This window comes from Mangifera indica, chromosome 3 (genome assembly GCF_011075055.1).
Source record: "Mangifera indica cultivar Alphonso chromosome 3, CATAS_Mindica_2.1, whole genome shotgun sequence".
NCBI classification, from domain to species: domain Eukaryota; kingdom Viridiplantae; phylum Streptophyta; class Magnoliopsida; order Sapindales; family Anacardiaceae; genus Mangifera; species Mangifera indica.
Genome location: NC_058139.1, coordinates 7,575,142 through 7,602,988, shown reverse-complemented (window position 1 = coordinate 7,602,988; position 27,847 = coordinate 7,575,142). Strand labels below are relative to the sequence as shown.

At 34.2% G+C, this 27,847-nt stretch overlaps 6 protein-coding genes and 1 non-coding gene across 8 annotated transcripts; 6 read left to right on the top strand and 1 right to left on the bottom strand.

Moving 5' to 3' along the window:
- Nucleotides 1-355: 355 nt before the first annotated feature.
- On the top strand, nt 356-6,925 carry LOC123211898 (probable inactive ATP-dependent zinc metalloprotease FTSHI 2, chloroplastic). Its single transcript, XM_044630864.1, has 11 exons — nt 356-1,936; nt 2,710-2,882; nt 3,060-3,161; nt 3,267-3,431; nt 3,562-3,702; nt 3,941-4,099; nt 5,263-5,348; nt 5,555-5,633; nt 5,863-5,985; nt 6,183-6,239; nt 6,320-6,925. Exons 1-11 carry the CDS (start codon nt 586-588, stop codon nt 6,533-6,535), a joined length of 2,652 nt encoding a protein of 883 aa, XP_044486799.1. The 5' UTR covers nt 356-585; the 3' UTR covers nt 6,536-6,925.
- Nucleotides 6,926-7,805: 880 nt separating this feature from the next.
- LOC123210008 (mavicyanin) lies at nt 7,806-8,717 on the top strand. Its single transcript, XM_044628155.1, has 2 exons — nt 7,806-8,082; nt 8,305-8,717. Exons 1-2 carry the CDS (start codon nt 7,875-7,877, stop codon nt 8,661-8,663), a joined length of 567 nt encoding a protein of 188 aa, XP_044484090.1. The 5' UTR covers nt 7,806-7,874; the 3' UTR covers nt 8,664-8,717.
- A 922-nt stretch (nt 8,718-9,639) lies between these two features.
- LOC123210985 (DNA repair protein RadA) lies at nt 9,640-18,212 on the top strand. Its single transcript, XM_044629484.1, has 16 exons — nt 9,640-9,723; nt 10,122-10,906; nt 11,612-11,667; nt 12,265-12,323; nt 12,504-12,575; nt 13,219-13,302; nt 13,873-13,980; nt 14,411-14,473; nt 14,973-15,053; nt 15,370-15,435; nt 15,579-15,734; nt 16,414-16,491; nt 16,812-16,850; nt 17,295-17,377; nt 17,596-17,668; nt 17,826-18,212. The coding sequence occupies exons 1-16, from the start codon at nt 9,640-9,642 to the stop codon at nt 17,994-17,996; spliced, it is 2,058 nt and encodes a 685-aa protein (XP_044485419.1). The 3' UTR covers nt 17,997-18,212.
- Nucleotides 18,213-18,725: 513 nt separating this feature from the next.
- LOC123210987 (ruBisCO large subunit-binding protein subunit beta, chloroplastic-like) lies at nt 18,726-20,050 on the top strand. 2 transcript variants are annotated; one of them, XM_044629486.1, is made up of 3 exons: nt 18,726-18,868; nt 19,311-19,561; nt 19,653-20,050. In XM_044629486.1, exons 2-3 carry the CDS (start codon nt 19,325-19,327, stop codon nt 19,719-19,721), a joined length of 306 nt encoding a protein of 101 aa, XP_044485421.1. In that variant the 5' UTR covers nt 18,726-18,868; nt 19,311-19,324; the 3' UTR covers nt 19,722-20,050. The 2 variants fall into 2 exon arrangements, with proteins under 2 accessions (XP_044485421.1, XP_044485420.1); XM_044629485.1 differs by having other exon boundaries at nt 19,311-20,050.
- Nucleotides 20,051-20,383: 333 nt separating this feature from the next.
- On the top strand, nt 20,384-22,470 carry LOC123210984 (ruBisCO large subunit-binding protein subunit beta-2-like; the record flags this gene model as incomplete). Its single annotated transcript, XM_044629483.1, has 4 exons — nt 20,384-20,482; nt 20,572-20,676; nt 20,762-20,949; nt 21,368-22,470. Coding segments are annotated over 4 exons (408 nt in total), but the record flags the coding sequence as incomplete, so codon positions are not given.
- Nucleotides 20,977-22,470, top strand: LOC123210988. The gene is made up of 3 exons (XM_044629487.1): nt 20,977-21,661; nt 21,809-21,868; nt 21,967-22,470. Exons 1-3 carry the CDS (start codon nt 21,419-21,421, stop codon nt 21,976-21,978), a joined length of 315 nt encoding a protein of 104 aa, XP_044485422.1. The 5' UTR covers nt 20,977-21,418; the 3' UTR covers nt 21,979-22,470.
- Nucleotides 22,471-25,486: 3,016 nt separating this feature from the next.
- TRNAR-UCU lies at nt 25,487-25,559 on the bottom strand. Its single transcript has one exon. It is a non-coding gene; the product is annotated as a tRNA-Arg (tRNA).
- Between the last annotated feature and the right edge of the window lie 2,288 nt (nt 25,560-27,847).

Here is a 27,847-nt window from a genome sequence, read left to right as displayed (position 1 = left end):
CCAAAACCCAAAAAAAAAAAAAAAAAAATTAAATCCACATACAATTAATTATATATAGATTCTAAATATTAAGTGTCTTAATCATTATGTGTAAAGAGAAACTAAAATTTTGAAAAATTGTCATGTAAAGTGGAAAAAACATACATATTTTTACTACCTCATTTCTTAAAAATCATTTTTAAAAAATTATTGGAAGCGTTTGGAATTTTAAGAATACCAAATTTAATCTTATTTTCATAGTAAAAAATTAATTTGAAAAAACATTTGCTAAAAATACTGTACTGCCATGATGAATAATGTAATGGCCCTAATTTGAGACCCAAACGGGGCTAATCCAATTAAAAATGTAATTACCAGAACGGTCCCATTTCTCCGACTCGCTGGGCTCGCTTTTGTCTATCTACAAGCTTTTACAGAAGATCGCTTTCTGCTTCAATGTCGATTCAACCAAAGCTAAATTCTCTCAAGTTCAGTCTCACTATTCGCCATGTATGTCTTCACTCTAGTCTAAAGCCTTTTACTTATCTTATCAATATTCATTAATCTTTTTGCACATTTTTGTTAAGTTAAACTATTTACATTTACATGGCTTGCAACTTCTCTTTTGGTTCTTCACTATCATTTGATTTTGCTTCCACAAAAGCCAAAAGCAAAAACCCTAGGGATCCACGAAAGTTACAACTTTCTTCCTCATTTTCGTGTCAAACTCAAAACTTTAGTCCTGAGAATGAAGAGAAAAACCAGAAAGCTGATAAAAACGCTTTGAGTTTTTTAATATTACCTGTAACTTTGACTGTTATATCCACTTCACTCGCACAAAAGCCTTGTTATGCTGTAACAACTGTGACTTCAGATAGAAAGAAAAAAACCCAGAAAAAGACGCAAGAGGCATTGACCCCTGAACAGCTAAGAAATTGGGCAAAAGATTTGCCTATTGTGTCAAATAGGATTGCATATACTGAGATTTTGAATTTGAAACAGGAGGGTAAGCTTAAACATGTGATTAAATCGTCTGGTGTTGGTTTAAGACAAAAAGCAGAATCTGTTTTGGTCGTTTTGGAGGATTCTAGAGTGTTAAGAACTGTTTTGCCATCATTTGCTAGTAATAGGAGGTTTTGGGAATCTTGGGATGAGTTAAAGATTGATTCTTTGTGTGTAAATGCGTATACACCTCCGATTAAGAAACCAGAGCTGCCTCACCCGTATTTAGGGTTTTTGTGGAAAGTGCCTGAGTCTTTGTTGGGAATCTATAAACCTAAGAAAGAGTCGAAAAGGGTGGCAGAGATTAGGAGAGCGAGAGAAGAGTTTACGAGGCAAAAGAAAGAAGAATTGAAGAGGATGAGGGAAGAAAGGGAAAAGATTGAGAAGATGATGAAGGTTCAAAAGAAAGAGGAGGAGAGACAAAAGAGAAGGGAGATTAGAAAGAAAAAGTATGAGGAGTCATTGCAAAATAGAAGGACAAATTATCAGAATATGGCAGATATGTGGGATGCTATGGCACAAGATCCAAATATTGCAACGGTTCTGGGAATGGTGTTTTTTGTGATATTTTATAGGACAGTTGTGCTTAGTTATAGGAAGCAGAAAAAGGATTATGAGGACAGGTTGAAGATTGAGAAGGCAGAGGCAGAGGAGAGGAAGAAGATGAGGGAGATGGAAAGGGAGATGGAGGGTCTTGAGGCTGTTGATGAGGATGAGACTGTGCCAGGGAAAGGGGAGCAGAATCCATATTTGAAAATGGCTATGCAGTTCATGAAGTCAGGTGCACGTGTACGGCGTGCACATAGTACTGGGCTGCCACAATATTTGGAGAGAGGCATTGATGTTAAGTTTTCAGATGTTGCTGGGCTTGGGAAGATAAGACTTGAGCTTGAGGAGATTGTCAAGTTTTTCACTCATGGGGAGATGTATCGGAGAAGAGGAGTGAGGATACCTGGTCAGATTCTCTGAAACCTTAAAATTTTTCTGTTTGACTTCTGTTATTAGGTTATTTCTTTTCATATTTTCTCAATCAGTGCAAAGCCTGAATAAGGAGCTTTTATTTTTATTTTTTGGTTTGTTGGGAAATCTGAATTGGGGCTTTTCAATTTCCTGAATCAGTTTCTTTTGTTTTTTTTCCGTATTTGTCAACCCAGAAGCAATTATACAATAAATTTAGGAGAAGACTTACGGAAAGAGATATATTCTGATTCCTTTATCCGGCTGCTTAGCCTTCATTATACAGATTCTGTATTACTATTGCTTATTGATACTTGAAAGTTCTTGTTAGAAAAGGGGGCATAGATAGACACTTATTTATGCTTAATGATATTTCAATGGAATATCTTCAACTACCATGTGACAGTTATCAAAAGAAATGTTAAAAAATGTTGCAAAGTATCATGTTATTTAAGATTACCAATTCATTTAAGAGACTCACTTTTTTTAAGGGGACAGTTTTCTTGCATTGTCTATAAATCAGTTGGATGCTCAACCAATAATCTCATTGTAACTGGGGGTTTTTTGGTTTTGGGATCAATGATTTGCATCTAGCATCTTCCTGTCAACTGTGTATGTTGTTTATCTAAAACTTTTTAGTTGTCACTGGTTGACAATGAAAACTCTATGGATTATATTGACTGATAGAATGTGTTGCTGTTTTTATAGACTTGGGCTCAAGTTTCTGCGTAGCTCAAACATTTTTTTCTTTCACCTGAAAATCTTAATCAGGTGGCATACTTCTATGTGGCCCGCCTGGGGTGGGGAAGACATTACTAGCAAAAGCTGTGGCTGGTGAGGCAGGTGTGAATTTCTTCTCTATTTCTGCATCTCAGTTTGTTGAAATATATGTTGGAGTTGGTGCATCTCGGGTCCGATCACTTTACCAGGAGGCACGGGACAATGTAAGTGTTATCTCATAAAGTATCAAATGCATCTTATTTTTCTTAGAATACCATTCTGTCATTCTCATACTTCATTTGGTTTTGTTCTTTATTTGTTATATAATTCATTGCCTTTTGGAGGTTTTAACATTGATATACCAAGGATAATGAGTTTTTGTTTGATTTTGGTCTGTGTAGGCCCCATCTGTTGTATTTATTGATGAGTTGGATGCTGTTGGAAGAGAACGCGGTTTAATCAAGGGTTCTGGTGGACAAGAACGTGATGCTACCCTTAATCAGGTTGGTTGCAACAATATTTTCTTTCAAGTAATGTAAATTGTTTATGCTCGTGGTGTTTAAGTCTTTATCTGTGAATTGATACTTAATGTTGCTGATGCATTACAGCTTCTTGTCTGTCTGGATGGGTTTGAAGGAAGAGGAAATGTGATTACTATTGCTTCCACAAATAGACCAGACATTCTAGATCCAGCCCTTGTGAGGCCTGGACGATTTGACCGTAAAATTTACATTCCTAAACCTGGTCTTATTGGCCGCATGGAAATTCTGAAGGTAATTATTGGCAGTTGCATATACTTATTTTTGGATTTTATATGACATTGCGATAACAATCATTATGCAATTGGCATGTTGTCCCCTTCAGTTATGACTACTGATTCTTTTCCCTATCTCCTTGCCATAGGTCCATGCTCGAAAGAAGCCAATGGCTGAGGATGTTGACTATATGGCTGTTGCTAGTATGACTGATGGAATGGTTGGTGCAGAGCTAGCAAATATAATTGAAGTTGCTGCTATTAACATGATGCGTGATGGAAGAACTGAGGTATTGGCTACTTGTGAATATTGTAGCTTCTGTTCTTTCTTCAGTATAACAAAATCCAGGATGCATATGATATTGCTTGATATTAACATCAAAACAAGCGCCAGTTCAATGCACATAATTCATTGGTTTTTGATACATTTAATTTATTCTGTATGGAGATGCTTTACCTGGAGTTCTGATCATTGTCTTTGTGCAGTCCCAAGGCATGATTAGTAGAGAATGTGTTTTCATTTTGTAGATTACAACTGATGACTTACTACAAGCTGCACAAATAGAAGAGAGGGGAATGCTAGACAGAAAGGAGAGGAGCCTTGAGACATGGAGACAAGTAGCTCTCAATGAAGCAGCAATGGCTGTTGTAGCTGTGAACTTTCCTGACCTTAAAAATATTGAGTTTGTATGTTCTTTGTGCTTCATTCTTTTACTTGTTTTCCACATGCACTAGATTTATGGTTAAACATTAAACTCCTTAGAAGTACAAGTTTACGCATGGCATTATTAGATGAATGGATCTGACTTCTGTCATATGGCTTGTTTGAAAGCTGTATGAAGATCTGTTAGGATCCCAAGTGCAAGGTATGGGACTTGGATCCCACATTGGAAAGTATGGGCAACTAGTGTGGGGTTTATATGGCCTTGGGCTCTCTCATCTCAATAGCTAGCTTTTGAGGTGTGGTTCTCCTAAGGTTCGTATCATTTGGTATCAGAGCCATCACCATGTCTCCCAGTTGCAATCGTGCGGCGCGGGTGGTGACGCCGGCATTGCAGTGTTCGCCCGGGGCTAGCAGGGAGCTAGCGCACAGCCAGCCCGCGTGGGCGCCGGGGCTGCGGAGCGTGGTGGTATGTTAGGATCCCAAGTGCAAGGTATGGGACTTGGATCCCACATTGGAAAGTATGGGCAACTAGTATGGGGTTTATATGACTTTGGGCTCTCCCATCTCAATAGCTAGCTTTTGAGGTGTGGTTCTCCTAAGGTTCGTATCAAGATCATAGTTAGTTGAACTACAACCTTTGGTTCCATTTTTATTTTTTTTGTGTGTGTGTAGTTAAGGGTGATAATAATCATTTTGTGAAATAATGGAAAACTTACAGGAACGGAATTAAATTCTCCTAGAAATTCTGTCGTATGTAAATGCCTGATCTTTGCTGACCTTTGGGCTGTTGTTATGATGATTAGTTCATTGTACTATTGCCTTGAATTATAATGTCAGTTTTGGTTAACACCTATTGATTAAATCTAAAAAAATTTCAGTTCAGTGATAGCTGTAAAGCATTGTGGTGCGTTATACTTGGTGGCATTCTGTGGTTTGAGGGCCAGTTTCCAGTTTGGGCAAATTTATGCATATTATTAGAAACAAAGGACACAGTAATAGTGCTTTTTACTGAGCCATCCACTTGTTTTTTTTGTGCCTTTATCATCTATGAGATTGAATTTTTTCTAATATCTCTGGAAGTATTATTGCAATTTTCAATTACATTTTTCTGCATCCATATATATGTTTTAGTTTCTACTTTAAAGGTTTGTACAAAAAACAGTTATGCCTCATTGCTTTTGAGCAGGCAACAATTGCTCCTAGAGCTGGGAGGGAGTTGGGCTATGTTCGGTTAAAAATGGACCATACGAGATTCAAGGAAGGATTGCTAAGGTATGCCTTACTTTAATTCTTTGTTTCTTCACTTTTTAGTGACATCGTTTCAAGAACTACCAAGAATTCCAAAATAGTCAACTTCTCATAACTCATGTTTGTCCTTGATAATTCAGTTTCTATGGAGCATTAATTGCATATTAAATCATGTTAATCATAAGACTGTAGTCCATTCCTTTTTAATCAAGCTGTCTCTGGGTATGCAGTCGGCAATCCCTGCTGGATTACATCACTGTTCAACTAGCTCCACGTGCTGGTGATGAGCTTTGGAATGGTGAAGGGCAGGTAAGATAAGTGTAGCTTGATCCTTTTTTTTCCTTGTGGAACGCGCTAGTTGACATGTTCTTCTGTGATTTTTTGTGATGCTTCAATTATATTCTCAGTTTGGCTTATGTGGTCATCATAAGGGCTTTTTATGGTTTTATAAGATCTAGCTATGTTTAATATCATTGTGCTTTCTGGATTTATTTGTCTAACTTGATGCTCGAAATTGTACTCCTATGATTTATTCCAGCTGAGTACAATATGGGCAGAGGCAGCTGATAATGCTAGATCAGCAGCACGAGCTTTTGTTCTTGGTGGCCTGTCTGATAAGCATTATGGGTTATCCAACTTCTGGGTAGCAGATCGAATTAATGTATGGAAACACACTTCTTTTCTGTTTTGGGGTTTTTAAGCTTTGTTTTGGCATAATTCATAGTTTATTATAGTTTGAAATTGTTCATGGCCAAATATTGTGGCCCTTCTGTATATACTTGTTCTGTGTATCCACAATGTTGTGCGACTACATATTTAAGTACTGATGCATTTTTATTTGTATATTTTAATCTTCAGCAAATTGATTCTGAGGCATTGCGGATTATGAACACCAGCTATGAGTGTGCAAAAGAGGTAAATTCTTATTTATCTAGAGCATCGTTTTTTACAACTTTTTACTATCTGCTTCTGTATAAACAGTGTTTTCATATCAGATCCTGCGGAGAAATCATAAACTTATGGATGCTTTGGTAGATGAGCTAGTCAGGAAGAAAAGTTTGACAAAACAAGAATTCTTTCATCTTGTCGAGTTGCATGGCTGTGTACGACCCATGCCACCCAGTATAATTGAACTGAGGGCTGCCAAACGTGCACAATTTCAAAAACAGATGATTATGCAGGATGCAACATCTGCAGGGAGCAACTCATGAGCCAGTTGCTTAATCTTCAACCTGAGGAGAGAAACATGTGATCCTGAAGTTTGATGGGCTGCATATTGATGGTATTAAATGCTGGAATTTCCAGTCTGCTGTCTGCTGGGTGAGCCTATCTTTATAAAGCAATCACATATTGAAGCCCATCTGCTGTCATGAACCAGTGGCATATGTGATCCCAGTCAAATAATTCTTGTTTCTGGTTATCAAAATTATTAGAATACTAATTAAAGATTAATTGGCCGCCAGTTGCAGCTCTATTTAGTCTATTCAGGAAGTTCTCATTTTATATTTTCTCTTGCTATTGTTGGTTACATGAAGACTAGTACTATTTGAGGCCACTACAATTATTTCTAAATCCCATTTTAAATGAAATTTATTTGATAATTTTTTTCCTATAAACATCCTAAGCTTCTATCTCTTTTGGTAATCTGTATTGGTCAAATTAAATATATAGAAAAACTGTTATTGGATGGAGAAGACATCTCAAATTTGTTAACTGGATGGAGGAAGCGGTCTCAACATCTTTGCCTTCTGCATCCATGTTTTTTAAATTGGATCAAATTAATCGATTTGATTGATTAAATTATGAATTAATTTATAATCTGATTTAAATTTATAATTTGATTTGTTTTATATATAAATATCTATTAGTTTGATATTCGGTTAAGTTCGATAAACTTGATGAATCGAAAAAACTATTTAAAACTAATAAAATTAGGTTTATATAATTCTATATAATTTTTATTTTTCTAAAACTTAAAAGAATTATAATTTATAGGGTTTTATTTGAATTAATAATAAAAATATATAATTTATTCTTTTATCAGTGTTTAATTAATATATTTAAATTTATGTTTTATATGTTTAATAAAATATTATAAATTTTTTATATTATTAAAAAAATATGTAATAAAGTTAAAATAAATTAAATTAATAAAAATCACCGATTTTATTTTAAAAACATTATTTTGCAGTACAAATGAACCGGGGAATCTCTTCACATTTATTCAAAAAAAAATGTAAAGAGATTTGATATTTTTTATTATATAATTTAATTTACTTTAATTTAAGGCTTAGAATCAGATTTATTGGGCTAAAATAATAACATTTTTCTTCATTTTATGGGACTGTTTCAAACTTAACCGCAAGCAACTCAATGTCATGTACACGTTCGCATGAACTCCTAATAACTGCCGATAACCGTCACATGCCACTCCCTTTGTCTCTATTTTATAGTACTTTTCTTGTTCCAAATTTTACATTCGATGAACTCAAACTCATTTTCCTAATTGCTTTCAATCTTTTGCTACCAAAAACAAGAAGAACAAGCACAATGAAGCACACACAAATGGCCTCTCTTTTGAGTCTCTTTGCCATTAGTATTCTGCTCTTAGCTCTCATTCATGGCGGGTTTGGCGTCGAAGCAAGTAAACAGTTCAAAGTGGGCGATGACTTCGGCTGGCAAGAGCCTAGCATGAACAATACTGGGATCTACAGCCACTGGGCATCAAGTCATAGGTTCCGTGTTGGGGACTCTCTTTGTGAGTTTGTTTTTGTTTATTTCACTTTCTAATGATTTACTCAAGGAAAATTTATTGATCAAATACCAGTTTTTTTCTTTTGTCTGTCTCTTAAATATGGCAGAGAGTACGCTGAAAGTTCATTCAGTTGTTCAAACTCATACTTTTTAAGTCTTTTTTTAATTTTTTGATGAAGAAGAATCCTCTGATTTTCTATGGTGTGTTTTATTCCGTTCTGTGTAGTTTTTGAGTACAACAATGATTCAATCCTTGAAGTGGACAAATGGGGTTTTTACCATTGCAATGCAAGCGGGGCCATCATCGCCTTCAACAATGGCAAGAGTGTTATCAAGCTTGACAGGCCAGGGCCTGTCTACTTCATCAGTGGAGTTCATGATCACTGCAAGAATGGCCAGCGATTCATTGTCGAGGTGATGGGTTCGCACTCAAGGTCGCCTCCAGCGATTATTGCAGCTCCTCCTGAACCATTTCTGGCGCCAGGGCCTCTTCAAAGCTCAGCCAAACCTGTTTCAGTGATTGTTTATTCGGTTTTTATGGCACTTGTTGTTACATTTGCAACAATTATATGGTGTGCAGCATAACCTCTTGTTTTGTTCTCATTCTATATATTTTTTAGTTCAGTTTTCTTTATTGTTAGATACCAGGCTTTTTGGGATATTCATTTCATTTTGGACGATGTTGGTTTAATTTATATAGATACTTTTTATGTTACATTATTTTGGTTTTAATTGAAGAATTACGTTCTCTTTCTTATTGAGATTTCCCTCGAAGTTAAGTTTACCCGCAAGAAGAGGACGAGCAGGGCTCCGCTGCTTCCCTCCCCTTTCCATCTCTATTCCTCTACCACTGTTAACTAAAAACCCGAAAAGAAGCACACTGGCAGGAAAATGAACGGCTTCCAAAGCCTGGAAGTCCTGAAAATGAAAAACCAAAGCCTTTAGACAAAACAAATATAATTTTGAACAAAAACTCAACACAACACTTATTGACATGGAAAATGGAACGTGATATTTGATTTGATGCAATCCATAATCAAGATGGACGGAAACTAGAAGTTGATGATAAAAAATTTATCTAAATGTAAGTCCTCATAGAAGAGAAGAAAGAGTTCCAAATCCTTGCACAAACAAAAGAATCAGGAGCAAATACACAGGCAAGAACTGATAGAAATTTACCAGTGCCGTCACAAAAAGAACATCATGATGCATATACAGAGGAGCTACAATAATGCGCACAACACAATCACGCTAGTCGCCATTGTTTCATTTACTGTGGACTACAAGCATTAATCCTTCTGGTGGTGTCTACCAGGAAGGCCCATTGAAGGGACAATCAATAGCTGGAAGAAGAACAGCTTTTAAGGGACTTTGTAATAAGCAACAGAATCGCTTTATGCACATCCTTATGTATTGTGAATGTTCTAGTAAGCATCATCCCATTTCGGAGAAAACCTCTGATGCTTTGTAGTTGTTGACAACTGCTTTTATTGCAGCCACATGAACACGGGGATAGATGGAGATTTGAGGCCTTACTGTCCATTTGCATTGCAGCGCCAGTATGGGGTCTGTGTTGTTCGGTATAGGGGTTATGCTGGTTAAACTCCAATTGAGGAAGTTGAAGTGGAGGAAAGAGCGGGAAAAAGTGACCAACTACTGAAGATCAGCTATGTTCCAGATGCAACTCTGATGTATACAGCGCCAGATTTTTTAGGATATCATGCCCGCTGAAAAATCTCGCTTTGGGAGATGATGTTCATAAATAAGTTGTTTGTCCTGTTATGGTTTGAATTGAGAGTGCTTTATGCCAACCTTTTGTCAAGTTCATAAAAAATTATCGCACCTGAGTATTTTGTTCATAATATTTGTTAATCATTATTGACAATATACGGCAACTCTGTCATTAGCTTTCTATTTGACCGACATGTCACTTGGTAATGTTTTTGATAGAAAACACGTCGTCCATATAGGCGATATGCATATGACCGACATGTATATTCTAGCAGTTATATTAATATTACATGTCGTCCATTGGTATTCCAGGAAAACGACAATATCCCACATTTTATGTTTCATATATGCCCTTCTTTTGAAAACTTGCGCGGTTTCTTCCCCTGCAAAACCTTACAAAACCTCAAGTTATCTCTTCCTATTACTTGCAATTCCCACAAAATGAAATCAACTCTCAGATGCTTCAACTCTCCTAAACATATTCTCCCACTCCTTAAACCAACCCACTCTCTTTCCCGCCGATTTCCTCAAAATTCCCGCCAAATCCACTCTGTCAACCCTCGTCTCTGCTCCGAACCCGACTCCAGCCTTCCACCCAAAACCCAAAATCCCCCTCGTTTATGGTCTATTTATGATCCTGTCATTGCCGGTCTGGTAACCAAAACGACGGTTAATGTCAGTGAAGAAGCTCGAGAGCCAGAGCCGGCCTCAGCGCCGGAGTCGAGTGTTGGTGATGATTTAGAGAGGGAAAGAATTAATGGGAAGTTAAGAAGTCAAAGTTCAGGGGATTTGGAGCAACCCCACGTGAAGAAAAAGCCTAGTTTGGGTGTTAGAGACATAGTAGGAAATAAGAAGAGAGGGAGGGGCAATAGAGTAAATTGGGTTTGTGCAGACTGTGGCCACACGGACGGCCAGTGGTGGGGGACATGCCGGTCGTGTGAGAGCGTGGGCACGATGAAAAAATTTTCTGAAGGGGAGAGTGGAAATGGACACGTGGTGGAGAGAGCTTGGCTGCCGCAGAAGCCGGAGCAGGTGCAGCCAATGCGTTTGCGAGATGTGAATAGGGGAATTAATCAGTTGAATTGGAGAATTCCTATGTAAGCACTGAATGTTTGAAGTGATTTGATTGGTTTTATTTTTTGTTTTCGAAAGTTATTTTTTTTACCAATAGATGTTTCCTCAGAAAAATGTTAACAAGTAAATTCATTTGCGTGATTATTAATTATGCGGATTGATGCCATGGCTCCAGTTTAGGTTTGTCAAATCTGCATTAATATTGGATACCTGGAATGGATTGTTAGAAGGAGTGAATTATTAACTAACTGTTGCTAACACTCCTCTGCTTAATGGCACCCAAATATCCCTTAATCTTACTTGCATTTGAACCAGTTAGCAAATTTGGAACAAGTGTATGATCTTGTTACCTTTGGTAACGAAGAATTCTTTGAGGCTTAGTAAGGTCAAGTTGAGTGAGTGGATGGAAGACTTCTAGGTCCTTGACATTAGGAATCATTTGGGATCGGGAGGAGTGAGTGGACAAAAGATTTGGTAATTTTTAGTTTGAAATTATTTAATATGGATGAGCAGACATGAATAGTGTGGTCAGTTGGGTAGAAGTTAAGGGGACTAACTTCCTCATAAAAAAAAAAGAGATAATGGATTTGTAAATGCATTGTTTATGTCAAAGTGATTGTGAAAGTGTGGCTTTACAAATAGTTATATTAATCAAAGTTTAACCAGGGATTCTTACTATAGAAGTTACTTGTCATTTCCATTTTGGTTCTTGTGTCTCTTTATATCAGGTATGGATCCTTCGGGGATGAAGTTGCCAGGGTGCTTGGCGGTGGTCTTGTTCCAGGTTTGTTTAATTTGATTGTTCTATTACTTATTTTGGTTAATTGCTTGGAGTTATTAACTTCTTTGTTTCTTACTTTGTTGATGCTGAATTTATTTGATAGTGCTTGTTGGAGATATAATAAAAATGTATATATTTGTAACCTAGAATTATTTGCATGTTGATGTCTGTTAAATGCATTTACTCTTACATATTTGTTTCATTATCAAACATTTAGGGACCAAACTTCATCAATTTAATTAGTTAGAATTCTTGGAAGCCAGCCTTTAGAAATCTTATTTGGGCCTTGAATAGCATTAGATACTATGCTTCCCTCTCTTATTCCCTCCCTTTGCATGTATTACATTTTGTTGTCAGATTTGCTACCTATGTGGCCTCTGTTTTGGAAATTCAGTGTTAGCCAACAAAAAGTTGCATTGTGTTTAAAGAATTTTTTATTGTAATACCTCACTCTTCTATTCTGGCTGACAACTTGAATCCTTGTACTGCAGCGCCCATGCTTGTTAAAAGAAATGACCTTAGTGTCTTAAGAATTTTTCTCCCCTGTAAATTGGATATTTCAAATTTTATTTTGTCATTGTTTATGATTTCTGTTTACAGGCTCTTTAGTTTTGGTTGGTGGTGATCCTGGTGTTGGCAAGAGCACACTGTTGTTGCAGGTATGTAATTCCTGCAAGGGTTAAATTTTGTCTCATAGATCTTCATTCTTATAGATGAATATATGAATGCTCAATCAAAATGCTGAGCAACTTAATTCCATAATTTAGTACATGATTCATTTTGTGTAATAATAGTTTATTTCTTTTTTCATGTCAATTTTTCCATTTGAAAACTGGCAGATGGCCGCAATAATAGCTGAAGGCCGTGATGTTGGTGAACCTGCTCCGGTTGTGTATGTCTCTGGTGAAGAGGTTAGTCTATTATTGTTGATCATTGCCTTTTCCTTCAAAGCATGACTATGTCATGCTGTATTCATTTTCAGCTTTCTAATTCTATTCAGCATATGTTTTCTTTTTATTTTCTTTTTTTCTTTATATACAAAAATAATAATTTTTTTTACTAATAGTGAAACTTTGTTTTAGATGACCACCAAGAGACTGAATTCTGAGGGTTGACCACCCTTTTTGGCTTATGCTTTTCTTTGTTTCTTAGGGGACTTTTAGTTAATCATTAAATATATAAATAAATAGATTTTACTTTTGCAGGACCTTTGATGAGATTTTTTGTTGGATGGTTTAATTTGTCAAACATATAAACATATATTTGTTCACTCTTAGTTAGAATGAATTATTGTAAGGTTTTTGAATATCTAACTGATTGTTGTCTGAAAACTTCATCAGATGAAAAACATGCTTAAGTTGCTATAAATAGATCTTGGGTTGTTTGATTCTAGGTTATTTTCTGGAAGCCTATTTAGGATCTGGATGGGAAAATCTTGCTCATTGTTGTTGTTAAAAGTTGCAATTGTGTTTTCATTATGGATATGCGGACATCAAAACACCTTGAACACTTTAAAATAATACTTGTTTCCCTTTTGCTTCCTCATCGTGACAGAGTGTTGAGCAAATTGGAAATAGAGCTGATCGGATGGAGATTGAAACGGAGGAACTTTTCTTGTATTCCAGTACTGATGTTGAGGTCCCTGTATTTATGATCATTTTTCTTCTTCTTGTCTTTATTATTATACTCAATTTTGAAAATTCGTCTTTTTCGTAATGTTTTGATTGTGTGTAACATGGATGCTTCGTGAGTGACAAGGAGCAATCATGTCTTCCTATTCACCATTTCTTTTTAGGTGACTCATGTATCAACGTCAAATCAACTTTTTTCTTTGCAATTACTTAACTTCACCTTTACTTGCACCATAATATCTGTTATAGTTCGTGCAAAGAACATTTTTAGTTAAGAATGTTTATTAATGTTATACATGTCATGATCTTCTACTTTTTTTTTTTTGATGCAATGAAGATTTTTGGTTCATCAAGTTTTTATATTTTACATGTCATGGTCAAATAATTTTTTTTTCTTATGAAGAAAGTAGTATTGAACTAAGTTTTCTGTGAGTGCTATCTGTATAATTGGCTGATACATTTCCTCAGCTTCCAAATTTTTTAGCTTTATCATGAATTAAAATATTATGTGTAGTTTTTCAGATCTAGAGTTTCATGGTGGATGCTCAAGGTGATTAGTATTCCTTTCTGATTTCAGGACATAATAGAAAAAGTTCAGCCCCTTTCCCCTCGAGTGCTAATAATTGATTCAATTCAAACAGTTTATTTAAAGGAAGTTCCTGGAAGTGCCGGAGGGCTCGTGCAGGTTGATTATACAGTCTATGGTCCTGCAAAGTCTGAGTGCATGTTTTAGCTTAATCTGTTTGACTTATATGATACTCTTTTTATGAGCTTGGTGAGATGATGTATGAGATGACATAGCTCAGGGCATTCTTTAATTGTGACAACCTACTTCTAGTTGATAACAACCGTAAAATGTTCTCATTTGTGAAATAATTTTCTATTATATCCAAATTTTAACCATGCTCTGCCAACCCAAGTTATTAACATTTCTGAATAGAACTGAGAAGATTGTTAGGATGGCAAATCATCTATTTTCTTTTTTTTTGGGGGGGTGGGGGTGTGTTAACATGGGCATTGCAACAAATATTGTTAATGCCATAATTAGATAATCTTTAAGGGTGGTTTTGTGATTGCATTTTCTTTGAGTAAAACATTGCATTGATGCACAACAGGTGAGGGAATGTACTTCAGCCTTGCTACGTTTCGCAAAGAAGTCTAACATCCCGGTTCTTTTGGTAAGAACACATTAAATTTCTTGAATTATTTTTAAACTCAGTTTAATAGAGTGAGAGCACTTTCATGATCAATGTTAAAATGTGATACTAGGTATTTGAAATGTGTTCTGTTAAATTATAAGTGTATGCTACATGAATGTTAAATCTGTTGACCAGTTGTTCCTTATTTGATTGGCTGATATGCAACTCTAAATCATTTCCACTTTTACTTATATACAAAGGGATTAGTGTGAGTTTATTTTTTGTAATGATCTCTCGGCTTTTTATTTTTTTTATTTGTTTCTGTTTAATTTTATATTTATTTGTATGCTTTGTTTCATCCAAAATTATAGCTTTGGTACATTGATGGCTGATTTCCAGGTCTTCATGTGAATGTTGTTCATCTTTAATTTTTGTGTTCAACTTGCATGGGTTGAACATGGTTGACATGATTAATATTATAGGCTGATCTCTTATGCTTCTGCTCTTTTCTTACTTTCTCTCTCTTCTATTTATACAGGCTGGGCATGTGACAAAATCTGGTGACATAGCTGGGCCTCGTGTTCTCGAGCACATTGTCGATGCTGTCTTATATATGGAAGTTTGTACCTTAATATAATATTCTTTTCTTCATAGTTGATTTTATAGGCTACCATGAATGCAATTTTCTGTGTTGGTTCCTTATATGTGAACAACAGATCCCATTTCCGCAAAGAGATTTTTGAATATTAATAAAGGGACTGGGTATAATTGTTGCATCCCTATGCTTTTTTAATGAATAATTATTTTTTTTTTGTGCCTTTCATTCTAGTTGTTTGCTGATTGCCAGGAAGTCCTTATTTTATGAATCATACTTTGATCAATGCCATGAAAAAAAAAAATCTCTGATTGTTTGTGTTTTTGAATGTTAATCTTAGGGTGAGAAGTGCTCATCTTATCGTCTGCTTCGAGCTGTGAAGAATCGTTTCGGGTCCATTGATGAGGTATACATTGATTTCGTAGACAATGGCAGTTCAAGTTAGTATGTGCGTATAATTTATAACACAACACAAATAGAGTTTATTCTCTTAATATGGAGAAAATATTATCTTATCAACCATTGTTGAGGATTTATTGTTACTTTCAGCTTGGGGTATTTGAAATGACTAAATCAGGACTGCAAGTTGTTTCAAGCCCCAGTCAGATGTTTTTAAGTGAGCAGCACTCAGATTCTAATGTTTTAGCTGGACTTGCTGTTGCTGTTATTATGGATGGTACTCGGGCATTCCTTATTGAAATTCAGGTACTTTCCAATGTTTTTACAAATTGTTAGCTTTTTCATATTTGCTACTATTCTTGTTCTTAACACTTTTTATACAGTTAAGTCCAACTTAATGAATATGGTAAACTTGTTTCGTTTCTAGATCTATCATCTTAGTAATAGTATAGTAAGGATAATCAGACATTCTAAAAGACTTATAATTAATGCACTGAATAGTTATTTATACTTGCTTGTGTCACTGGGGTTATGCTTATGTGTTTTCCAATTTTTATTTTTACTGATTATGCATGTACGGTACAGAGATACTATTAGCATTATGTGGTGCTGTCTTTTAGTTTACTTCCTTGCATCCTTTCTCCTGTAGTTTAGACTTGCAGAGCTAAAAGTAAATAATATGGTTGTGTTAAACCGACAGCTTCAAGGGGTGTAATATCTATCTAAGATAAGTCTTATTTTGGGAAGTTAAGAATTTTTTGATGGAATTTCCTGAGTTGAAGTGAGTTACAATGTCAGATTTTAGGGTTATCCTGTTGTTTTGTTAGCCAATGTTTAATGTTTCTTTTTGGCTACCTAATAATTTGACCTTCAGAAAAATAAAATTTTTAAAATCGCATCTGACTCATAATTTCCTTGCATGTACTTCACCATTGGCTACATTGTTCACTTAAATGTTTGATGGACTTTCTGGATTTTCATGTAGGCTTTATGTGTGTCTGGCTCAACAGTTTCAAGACATTTTAATGGTATCCAGGCAAGCAGAGCTGACATGATTGTTTCAGTAAGTACTAATTTAAGTTCTTTCATTACACGCATGCCATGGTTGTTGTGTTTCTCTTCCTGTAGTAAATTAGTTCTCTCTTAATAAGTATTGTTGTGCATCACTATCTTTGTTGATTACATATCTGCTGTTTCCAATAATTTCTTATTAGATTAGCAATAATTGTTGTTTTTAGGACAATATAATAGTTTAAGACTCATTTATTATGATGTTACTTTTCCAAGTTGATTTAAGGTATTCTATACTTTTGTCTAACAAGAATTCTTTAGCACATTGCATCTAAAGCATGCAATAGTAACAATTTCTGTCTGAAATGTTAGGTTCTCATGAAGCAAGCTGGTCTGAAGCTTCAAGAAAACGTAAGTTCCTTTACATACTATTTATCCTTTCACAAATCATTTCCTTGTCACTATTTACTCTTTCTCCCACAATTCGAGAGGGGATTTGTATGTATTGAATTAGGGTCTTCTATAATTCATGTTTTCCTTGTTTTTATCTATATGCTCACCAGGTGCAGGCATAATAAGTGTTTTGATGTTGGTATTTCTGAATTCTTATTCATACATTCACGCATCCACTAGATGCATTGGTGATTGGAATTTTCTTTCATTTCTAAAAATGTTGCATTTCTAAGCTATGGAAAACACCAAATAAGCCCTTCATTGGCTGTACTTCATTTTGTGATGCTATAAACCTTGATGGTCATAATTATTTTCTAGTTAGTGGATGGGCTATTGTTTTTCATTTATGATTTTGTTTACTTTATATTTGACTTTTTGTTCTTGTTTATCTTGCTACTCCAGGCCATATTTCTAAATGTTGTTAGTGGGGTGGCCCTGACAGAGACTTCGGGTGATCTCGCTGTAGCTGCAGCAATTTGTAGCAGGCATGTGTTTGAGTGGCTGGTTCTTTGTTTACTCTACAATTAGTTCTTATTGTATCTGATATTGATATATAATTTCATCACTACCATGATTTATACAAGATTGTCTTGATTGATTTCGCTTTGAGTCATGTTTATGTGGTTCTCTAGTTGATGTTTTTGCCTCAAATACTTTTTCTTTTTCCTGAAGAAATGAAAGCTAACCTTCTTCTCTTACTCAGTTTCTTGGAGTTCCCTATTCCTAATGGCATTGCATTCATAGGCGAAATTGGCCTTAGTGGTGAGCTTCGCATGGTGAGCACAAATCTAATCTCTAAAAACAAACTGATTATCTATGACATTATTACAGTTATACTCACACAGTTAGGGCAGGTGGCTCCATAGATTTTTGTTTCTAACTCAGCAAGCCTGTTTTTACAACATGATTCTATTCCCTATTGCAATATTATAGGTACCAGGTATGGAGAAAAGAGCAAGTACAGTGGCAAAACTAGGATATGAAAAATGTATAGTCCCCGAATCAGCAGAGAAATCTCTAGCAAGTATAGGTTTGGAGAGGATGAAAATCATAGGCTGCAAGAATCTGAAAGAGGTCATCAACATTGTGTTTACAGCCCATTGACATTTATTTGGAGATCATTCTTACTCTCTGTTATTGATATATATTATTTTATCAAATACCTCAAAGAAACTTGTATATTAATTAAATTGTAAAACTGCTGATTAAGCTTGTATTCAGAAATGGTGGGGTTTTGGTGAATTTTCTGCTTGTATATATACTTCCTGTATTAGAAAAATTGTGAGAATACTATAATTATCTTTTGATCTTTTATTGTTATATTCGCAATTTCTTATTCTGCTTGATGCATTACATTCTAGGAGTCAACTGTTGTGTGTATTGAGTTTTATTTTCTTTTTAAACTTGCCCTTTTAGAGGAGAGAAAATTAGGGTCATGTTTCAGCATCTAGTGGGGCATTTGTAAGCAAAATACAAATGCTAGTAGGCTCTGGCTGTGTGAAGAAAAACACAGCATGAATGGCGGATTTCGTTACAAGCTGAGAAGCTTAACAGTCCAGCGATAGAATGACCATTTTTCTATTGGTTGAATCTGTTATGTATTATAAATAAACAACAGTGTAAGCTTCCGAGAAGTAATGAAGATTTTGGCTATTTCCCTCTCTTGCAAACTTCGGAGACAGAATCTAAACATTTAAGATTGAAGGATATGATAGTTTGTGAAGAACAAAATCACCCATATATCTGATTAGTATAAATGTAATGGGATAAGTCAATATTAATTTAAAACTAGGGACATACAACAATTAACCAAAACCTTAGTGCATAATTCTTTCCCTCTATTTTTATGCTATCCGGTAAAATGCACAAGAATTAAACCAACTGTTAACAACTCTCTCATCACTTGGCGCAAAACTGTGCAGTGTTAACTTCCAACTCAAACCTTATCCTCTCAAACCCTCCTTAAACCTTCTCAGGTGAACTCGCTTCAACTTTGTTTCTTTGTAATTCCTTTATGCGTTTTTGTTTGTTGCTTTGGAAATGTAGTCAAACGAGTGATAAGAGAGAAACTTTTTCAACTTTTATGTTGTTTTGGTTTGATATTGAGACAAAACTCACTTAACTAACTCAATTAGTTGTGTTACTCTAATGGGATTTTACTTCTCTTGTGGCAGAGTGGAATATTGTAATGTGTTTGGTTGCTAGGAAAATGCGGGAAAATATGTGTCTGGTTTTCATTTTGATGGGTTAAAATATTTCTAATTTTAGCATGGGAATATTTCGATGAATGATTTCCGTGACAATGTTTCCGAGTTGTGCTCAATGAAAATTTATATGGCCTACAGTTTGTGAATAATTTGGATTGTGTTACATTATTGCAAAAGATTGTTTTTTCCGTACTTATTTATTGAGTTACAGTTTCTTGAAAGAAAATGGCATCATCTATTACTGCCACATCCTCTGTTGTGTCCGTCGCATCTCCTCATTGTGGTAGAATGGATGATAAGATTTTGAGTTCTTTGAGTAGATTGTTGTCATTGGCTTCCATATCTTCAAGTTCCTTCGTTGGTAGGAGAAAGGATGTAAATCTGCAGAAAAGGAGGTCTCTTAAGGTCAAGGCAATCGCCAAGGAACTGCACTTTAACCAGGATGGTGATACTATTAAGAAGGTACAATTAAGTTGGCAGTTGGTAGTCGGTGTAATTTGTGGGCAAAGAATCAGCTTTGTTAATCATTACCTTACTAATTCTTTCATTTCAGACTGCTGTAAACAAGCTTACAGATTTAATGGGTGTTACCCCTTGTCTGAAAGGGAGGAATGTGTTTTAGACAGCAGGAATGGATGCCCAAAAATTGTTAATGATGGTGTCTGTTGTGAAAGAGGTATACTTATCATTGAGCAATTAGCACCTGTTTCAGTCCATAGCCGGCATTGCATATATTAAGCAATAAAAGGAGATTCTGGCTGTAATAATTGAACATTTCAGCTGCACCTTTTTAGTGGTTTCCTTTTCCATAGCCAGCACCTTGTTGCTGCTGTTAATGCAGGAAACAACTATGATATAGGAAATATGATAGCTAAGGCCATGAGTAAAGGGCGGAGGAAAAGTGTACTGAGTCTTGAGGAATGAAACAGTTCGGACAGTAGACAATGCAATTAAACCCACTGCAAGGCATTGAGCTAAAAGTATAGGTTAGTGACCACAAGTTTAGAACTTGCAAGGTCCTCTATTTGAGGCACATAAGAGTTGCACCCTTATTGAGGCACATCTTAGTTAACTTAACCTGTTTAACCACTCTCTGGTGATTAATGTATGATGATGCAGGCAGCAGAGCAGGACTATGAAAGAGGGAAGCTTAATGAAAGAATTGTGAAACATTGAGGAGGTGTTGTGGTTGTTCAAGTTATTTTTTGCTTGCTTGCTTCTAAGTGTACAGATTCTGGCTGATTTAGATAATTTGTAGAATATCATTACCATTTTTATTGATTGATATCATTTTTTGAGTTACATATCAAGGTTGGAGCACAAACAGAAACAGAGCTTAAAGAAAAGAAATTGAGAGTAAAAGATGCTCTTAATGGAACTAAGGTATCATACTTTCTGTGGTTATTCTTACTTGTGTCTTCTGACATTATATTTGAATTCAAGCTCTAAACAAAATGTACAATCTTTCCTAGGCAGCAGTAGAGGAAGTTATTGTTGTTGATGGAGGATGCACCCTGCTGTGGCTTGCAGCGAAAGTTGATCCCATTAAACAAACTCTTGACAATGATGAGCAAAAGGTTCTTAACACTTAGTCCGAGTTTCTATCATTTGTTTTTTATCATTGTATGATCCTTCATTTGATTTTCCATGAATAACTCACAGGTTGGAGCGGATACTGTTAAAAGAGCAGTGAGCTACCCTATGAAGTTAATTGCTATGGATGAATTTCATTATCTTCTGTGTGTTTCTTCTCATTTTAGGTTCTATCCAGTGACAACCCTAAGTATGGTTACGCTGCTGCAGGAAAATATGAAGATTTCATGGTTGCTGGTATCATTGATCCAGCAAAGGTGACTGAAATTCTTTGGTACATGAGATTTATATAGGAAAATAGTTATACATTAATCTGTATGCTTAACTTAGTTGCACTATTTAGCATTAGCAGAATCGAGGATATTGAGCCCCAGGTTTTCAATTGATTCTGTGTCTTGATGTTCAGTGTGGATTTTTGCTAGGAGCATAATATTTCCAGAACACTATAGTTCTTGAATATGATAGAATTGACCAACTTGCTCATTAACTGCTCTATGCATTGGCTTCCTCTAACTGCTGCACATGCAGTAGTTATATCTGGCCACTTCTGGCTCTTTCTTTCGCTCCCTTAGTCTCGGCTGATGTATTTTCTGTTTTGTGGTACTGTATTAATAGAGTCCATACTTCATAAAATGCAATGCTTTTGCATATACTAACTATTTCTTTATCTTCCAGAAGCCTGTTAAGTTAGACATCTGATAGGCCTTCTCTCAAAGTATACACGAGATGGAAAGGAATATGTGCAGACGAGATTGTTTTGGAAGAGCTTTACTGAAATATGCGATTGGCCATTCTTTTTGCATAAGAACAGCGACTAATCGTGCACCTGAAGCATCGGTTTCCAATATAAATGTCTTAGTGAAATCCGGGAGAGCCAGCACTGGTGCTGAAGTCATTGCTTGTTACAAATTCTCAAAAGCTAGATGTGTCTCATCATCCCATTCAAAGGAGTCTTTCTTAAGCAGCCTGGTGAGTGGTGCCGCGATCTTTCCATAACTTTGTACAAATCTCCAGTGTTATCCAGTAAGACCTAAAAACCCCCTTAATTCCTTGATATCTCTCGGACAGGGCCACTTATCTGGCTGTATTTAACAGTCCTTTTATCCAATAATGCAGAAATCTTCCTTCATCCTCTTCAATCTTCTTGCTCAATTGACTGAAATAGTTCATTGCTTGGTATTATCTTTTCTGGTTTGAGGTTGAAAATTGCAGGATACCCGGGACTCCATCAAAATCTTACTTAAATTAAACAATTTCATGGTCTTAAATTTCAGGTGGTAAGATGATGCTTGGAACAGGCAGCTTCTGTTGCAAAGACTTTTCTCACATCAGATGCAGTGGTTGTTGACATCAAGGAACGTGAAGCTGTAGCTGCAGGAAATCCCATGGACAACTTGGGTTTTTGCCATCATCTCTACAACATCATAATTCTATTTTGACTCAAATCATTAAATCTCATTACAGTTGATTGATTAATCTCATTCTGTTGCATGTAATCAGGATCCGAATATTGATCATAACAAGGCAAACGTGGCGTTCAAGTTTGTTTAATAGTCAACATCACTTATCAGACAAGATATTGCAAAAGATGAACTTCAAGTCATTGCACCTTCATATCTCTGCAGTATAATGAGTTAGCAACTAGCTGATTTTTTTTTTTCTTATTTTTCCAATCAAATTGTCACAACTAGGGGTGGTAGGCATGAGGATTGTATCAGCAACTTGTTTCAAACATTAGAGTATCAATTAAGATAATCTATAGAAAATTATTACTGGGATTTATTGCATACAAAAAAAGCCAAAGGACTTATTCCCACCCAAAGTTTATTATATTCCAAAATCAAAATCCGTTAAGTATTGAAAACTTAAACACTTATCTATAGGTGGTTAAAACTAACAAAATCAATTAACATTATATATTTCTCCTCTAAATTTAAAAAACTTATAATTTTCATCTGAATTAAGCTTTAAAATATTTCATTTTCTCCCCTAAGTTTTTTTTTATTTTTTCCACCCATTTTCTAACACTAGAATAGGGGAGGGAGAAAAGAAAAAAACTTTACAGAAAAAAATATAATATTTCAAAGTTCAATCTAAAAGAAAATTGATAACATTTTATTATTTTTAATATATTTTCACCTAAAAAGATGATTTTACCTTTGGAATTTAACTGGTTCTGTTAGTTTTAACCGTCTACGAACAAATATTTGAGTTTTTATTACTTAATTGGTATTGATTTGGGAATTCAACATACTTTGGGTGGAAAAAAGTCCTTTGGCCTAAAAAAATCCCAAATTATTGCTTCAAGATATGGAAGATCTATATTTTCTTTCTTCTTGTCATTTTCTAATTTGATTTTTCCCAACTCTTGTGAGGTTTGAAGCAGATGGAAACATGTAATCTATATGTTTAAGATGCTATCTAGGCCACAATTTTCCCTTCAATTTTTTTCCTTTTTTTATTATCATATAAATTGTCTACTTCACTATGACATCAGCCTACAAAGCTGTATTGTAAGAAAAATAATACAAAAGAAAATTATATAGCACAATCATTCTGTAACAATCATGAAGAGAACCCACCACTTAGAAAATCACTGTCTAAGATTACAACAAAATCCCAAGAGAAAGTTTTACTTTTTTAAACATGACTTTGAAAGTCTTTTTATAGGAATGTAATTCATTCTCCTTCCTGAAGTTTTTCAATATAGTAATATTTCCACTTAGGTATCATAAATATCAATTTACCCTTCCATCGGCATTAATCTGTTAGAAGAAAATTTTGTTGTTTATGAAATTTGATAGAGAAATTCCAGTTGAGGAAACCTCAGGGGGTAAATAGAACCTTTTTAGAAGAGGAAAAGATGTGACTCCAAGTTTATATAACACACAACATGTTGAAGAAGTTGCCAAATTTTGTTTTCAATATGTATTTTCAAAGCTATCAAAAATTGAGAATAGGTTTCTCTCTCTCCCTAAATCTTTTTCTTTTATTTAAAATAGAAAATAGAATCAAAATCATGAGACAGTTGAGCTTCAAAATCAACCAAAAAAGCCAACAACATCTCTTAGTGGTTTCAATTCAAATGATTGCATGGTCATATAAATATTTCCAAAGAAGCAAATAAGAATATATAATCTTGTGGCTCAAATGGGTCATTTGCTATAAACCATTTTAGGTGAAGTGTCTAAACAAATATTTATATCATATTCAATAAGCTCCTTTAAATATGTTGACAAAGTAATTCTTACAAATTCTTTAAATTTGAACCCTCTACCCTAAAGAAAATGAATGATTTAACAATCTTAAAGATTAGTAAAATTGATATAACATTAAAATTTTTAGAGAGAGTCTGTGTTTGAACTTCATCATGCTTATGAAACTTTAACATATCTGGTGTAGTGATTATAGGTCTAATCACTATATTATAAATTTATTCGTTTAACCAATACAGACAGAATTTCCTATTATAAATAAAAAAAACTTAAAATATAAATCACACATGATAAAATGTCATCAAACAACTTGGCCACATAAAATAATTGGACAACAAAATTATTGGTGGTCCTTTTTTGCATTATTAAAAAGCATTAAGCATCTTGAATAGGATTGAAAAAGGCTTTGATTTGAAACACCAACACTATCCTCTTTCTCCCCTTTCTATTTTAAAGTCTAACTTTTTTTTAAACCTTAACAAAAGGATCAATTGTGGTGATTTCCATTCGGTTTCGAGAAAGAGTAATACTATATATATCTATTTTAAATATACAAATGAGTATATTTGTATATATATCATTACATAATTGTGTGTTATTTTATCATTAATTTAAAATTATTCAGTCATATATGATAATACAAATAAAATATATACTCATTGTGTATTCAAAATAGATATATATAGTTTTATTAGGAGAGAAATTGCAAGTATACTCAAACTTTAGAAATTGCAACTAGTTTCAATCCAACTTCAAGTGAAATGACTCTATCACCCCAACAATTGAAAGCCATTGACAAATTCTAAGGGGTGTGTTTGCAAATCTTTCAAACTATCCAATGCCAATGTGTGTTAGTAAAACCTTAGGGATAAATGTAAATCAAGAATATTCTAATTGAAAATGATATTACATATTTCTTCTTGATTCTCTCACGTGCAGTTGTGAAATACAATCAAATCAATTCTTTACTGCCAACGAGGAGTAGATTGTTTCCCATTATCGCCATGGAAAAACATGAATCAATCTAGCACAGCAAAAAGATTCAAACAGGATTTGGGTACAAGAGTTTCATATTATAAAGTTGGCAATTATTTTGGTTTGTGACATATATTATTAATGTATGATGACTTTGGTGTAATGTATTGCAAGTTGATCAATTCACAACATCAATTTATGTGTACTTCTCGTGATGCTTTAATTTTAATTTTCGATTAATTGCAATGACAGACTAAAAGATAAATTTTAGAGGGTTAAGATGAATAAAATTAAAAAATAATAAAATCATTTAAAAAATAATAAAATCTAATCAGAATTATTATAAAATTTTAGGGTTTATATATATAATTTTTTAAACTGAATAGGGTCAATTGATCACCCTTGGATCTTCTATTGATTAATTGTTTAGCTACAAACAAAATTAAACTCTTTTAATTTTTTTCACAAAAGAGGAAACAAAGATTATTCCTTTAATACTGAAAAGCATTATAAACTTTATTTGGCAAATTTTTTATTGACATTATTGCACCAAAAGGGAAAGGAATATTGTAAAGCTTACTCCTTTAGTAATAAAAAGGGAAATCACGCCCAGTGGGACTCGAACCCACAATCGCTTGATTAGAAGTCAAGCGCCTTATCCATTAGGCCATGGGCGCTCATTTGACAGAGATTTAATTTTTATTACCTTTAAATTTGACATGAAGTTAAGCAATTATAATTGATAGTTTTTTCAAAATAATAATAGAAATCAATCCAATAAAACCAAAAGCAATCAAGTCGAGGTCGTATCAGAAATCCCACAAAATTTTGGAGTTAATAACACCCAAAACTAAAGTCATTTGTAAGTCATTTCCAGCTAATAATTGGATTATTGAAGGATTTTAATGTTGTTTAAGCAATGAACACCAAAGGTCATTTGATTTGATCAGGAAAAATGACTATAAATTAAATGTAGTTTTGCACTCATCCATCATTTACTTGAAGAGACACAATTTGATAAGGTCATTTGGGTCCATATCAGTTGTAAGAGGGTCACTTTGGCTAATGCAGATTCCATTATATTTGGGACAAAATCTTAGCATCAATATTCAATGTAATGCAAACCTCACAATTTTGGTAAATTAAAATTATTCAAGGGCCACCCACAGCCCATGTTATTTCAATTGCCTTTTCAACCACATAAACCCTCACCTACCCCATTCAATTGTCCTTGAAATTTTTGCCCCTAAGAGTGAGGGAAACTCATTAAAAGAAATTTTGTACAATAAGGTGAAGATTCTAGGGAAGTGGGCCAATGGTGGCAATGGGACAAAATGAGATTGTGTGACAATAAGCAGGGTTGAATTCGAATCGAGCTAAATTTGAAGTTCGACTCGATTTGTATATAGTAGAGTTCGAGTTCGAGCTCAAATTTTTAACTATTTTGTTATGAAAACGACGTTGTTTTAATACATATTTATCAAAACAATATCATTTTATATCAAAAATTTTAATTCGTAAATTTGACGAGTAACTCAAACTCAAGTGAGCTCGTATAGAACTGACTCGTTTCGAACTTGTTCAAATCAAATTCAAGTTTGAGTTCGAATAAGCTTGATTCGGATCCAGTTTTAACAATAAGATAACTTATTTATAGCATGACAGGTTTGTTGGGTTCCCAAATATGTCTTAGAATTAATGTAATTGGAAAGGCATATATGGGATGAGAAATTGACCTGAATTTGTGGAGATTGCTGAATTTTTCCATTAAAATTGAATATATAAGATGCTCAATGGTCACCCCACTTCTTTAAAAATCAAAACACCTAATTCCTCCCACATTAATATCCCAACAACATTATTGATGTAGAACCTTGTCCTATGGACCGACCTCATAAAAAATAAAATAAAATAACATTAATTTGAATTTTAAAAGTCTTTCAAGCAAAAACCACAAATATTTAACACATTTTTTATCATCAATTTCCACAAAATAAGTCCTTTAGATATTATATATATATATATATATATATATATATATATATATATATATATGTCATTTTCAAAATATTCTATCTAGAATTATTTTTTTTCTCATAATGAAAACCACGTATATTTGACGCATTTTTCATCATCAATCCACAAAATAAGACCTTTATATTATATATATATATATATATATATATATATTATTCCTTGTGATTCTCCTAGCTTAGTATATTAAAAGATAAATTTTTTTTTTTTGGGTATAATTATCTCAATTAACTTCTATTAAGTCAATAATTATTTCAACTCTCTTTCTCCTTACATGCCCATATTTAATAAATCTTAAATAAAACTTATAAACATGTGAAAAACTATTTCTTTGGGTTGCAAATTACTTCATTAAAACGACTCAATTTTAAGTATTCAATTTAATATTTTGATGTTATGTCATTATGTGATTAGATGATTTTAAAATAAAAATCAAAAAACACTCGAACACATCAAATAAATACCTAATTAAATATTTAAAATTTAATGCACGTAACGTAACATTGCTTTTAATATAATGACCAATTCTACAATGTTTTAAATGGGAAAAAAACATGTGTTTATTAACAAGACAAGACTGTGAAAGTTTAAATTTGAGAAAAAGGAAAAGAGAAGGTTCCATTCCCTGTGTTAATCCATGATCTCACTTTAACTTGATTTTTAAAATATGTTTAAAAAAATGCACCTAGATCTAATTCATGATTCATGTGAATATGAAAGTTTGGATATTGTAATCAATATAAGCCTTGTTTGTTGTGAAAGTTACATGGTATTATTAATCATTTCAAGCTTAATGGTAAAGTCCCAATTGGCAACCCATTTAATTAATTATTCATCCATATAAACAAATTAGAGACGTTGAGATTTGACTTGGTATTGCCTAACCATAATTGAAAATTTTTTTTAACTGGATTCAAATTTGGAAGCCGCC

Coding starts and splice junctions, on each gene's coding strand:
- LOC123211898 (XM_044630864.1), top strand. CDS start 586: ATGGCTTGCAACTTCTCTTTTGGTTCTTCACTATCATTTGATTTTGCT. Junction 1,937..2,709: donor AAGAGGAGTGAGGATACCTG/GTCAGATTCTCT, acceptor AATCTTAATCAG/GTGGCATACTTCTATGTGGC. Junction 4,100..5,262: donor ACCTTAAAAATATTGAGTTT/GTATGTTCTTTG, acceptor GCTTTTGAGCAG/GCAACAATTGCTCCTAGAGC.
- LOC123210008 (XM_044628155.1), top strand. CDS start 7,875: ATGAAGCACACACAAATGGCCTCTCTTTTGAGTCTCTTTGCCATTAGT. Junction 8,083..8,304: donor CCGTGTTGGGGACTCTCTTT/GTGAGTTTGTTT, acceptor CGTTCTGTGTAG/TTTTTGAGTACAACAATGAT.
- LOC123210985 (XM_044629484.1), top strand. CDS start 9,640: ATGGGGTCTGTGTTGTTCGGTATAGGGGTTATGCTGGTTAAACTCCAA. Junction 14,474..14,972: donor CTAACATCCCGGTTCTTTTG/GTAAGAACACAT, acceptor CTATTTATACAG/GCTGGGCATGTGACAAAATC. Junction 17,669..17,825: donor TTAGTGGTGAGCTTCGCATG/GTGAGCACAAAT, acceptor GCAATATTATAG/GTACCAGGTATGGAGAAAAG.
- LOC123210987 (XM_044629485.1), top strand. CDS start 19,325: ATGGCATCATCTATTACTGCCACATCCTCTGTTGTGTCCGTCGCATCT.
- LOC123210988 (XM_044629487.1), top strand. CDS start 21,419: ATGGAAAGGAATATGTGCAGACGAGATTGTTTTGGAAGAGCTTTACTG. Junction 21,662..21,808: donor AGTCTTTCTTAAGCAGCCTG/GTGAGTGGTGCC, acceptor CCAATAATGCAG/AAATCTTCCTTCATCCTCTT.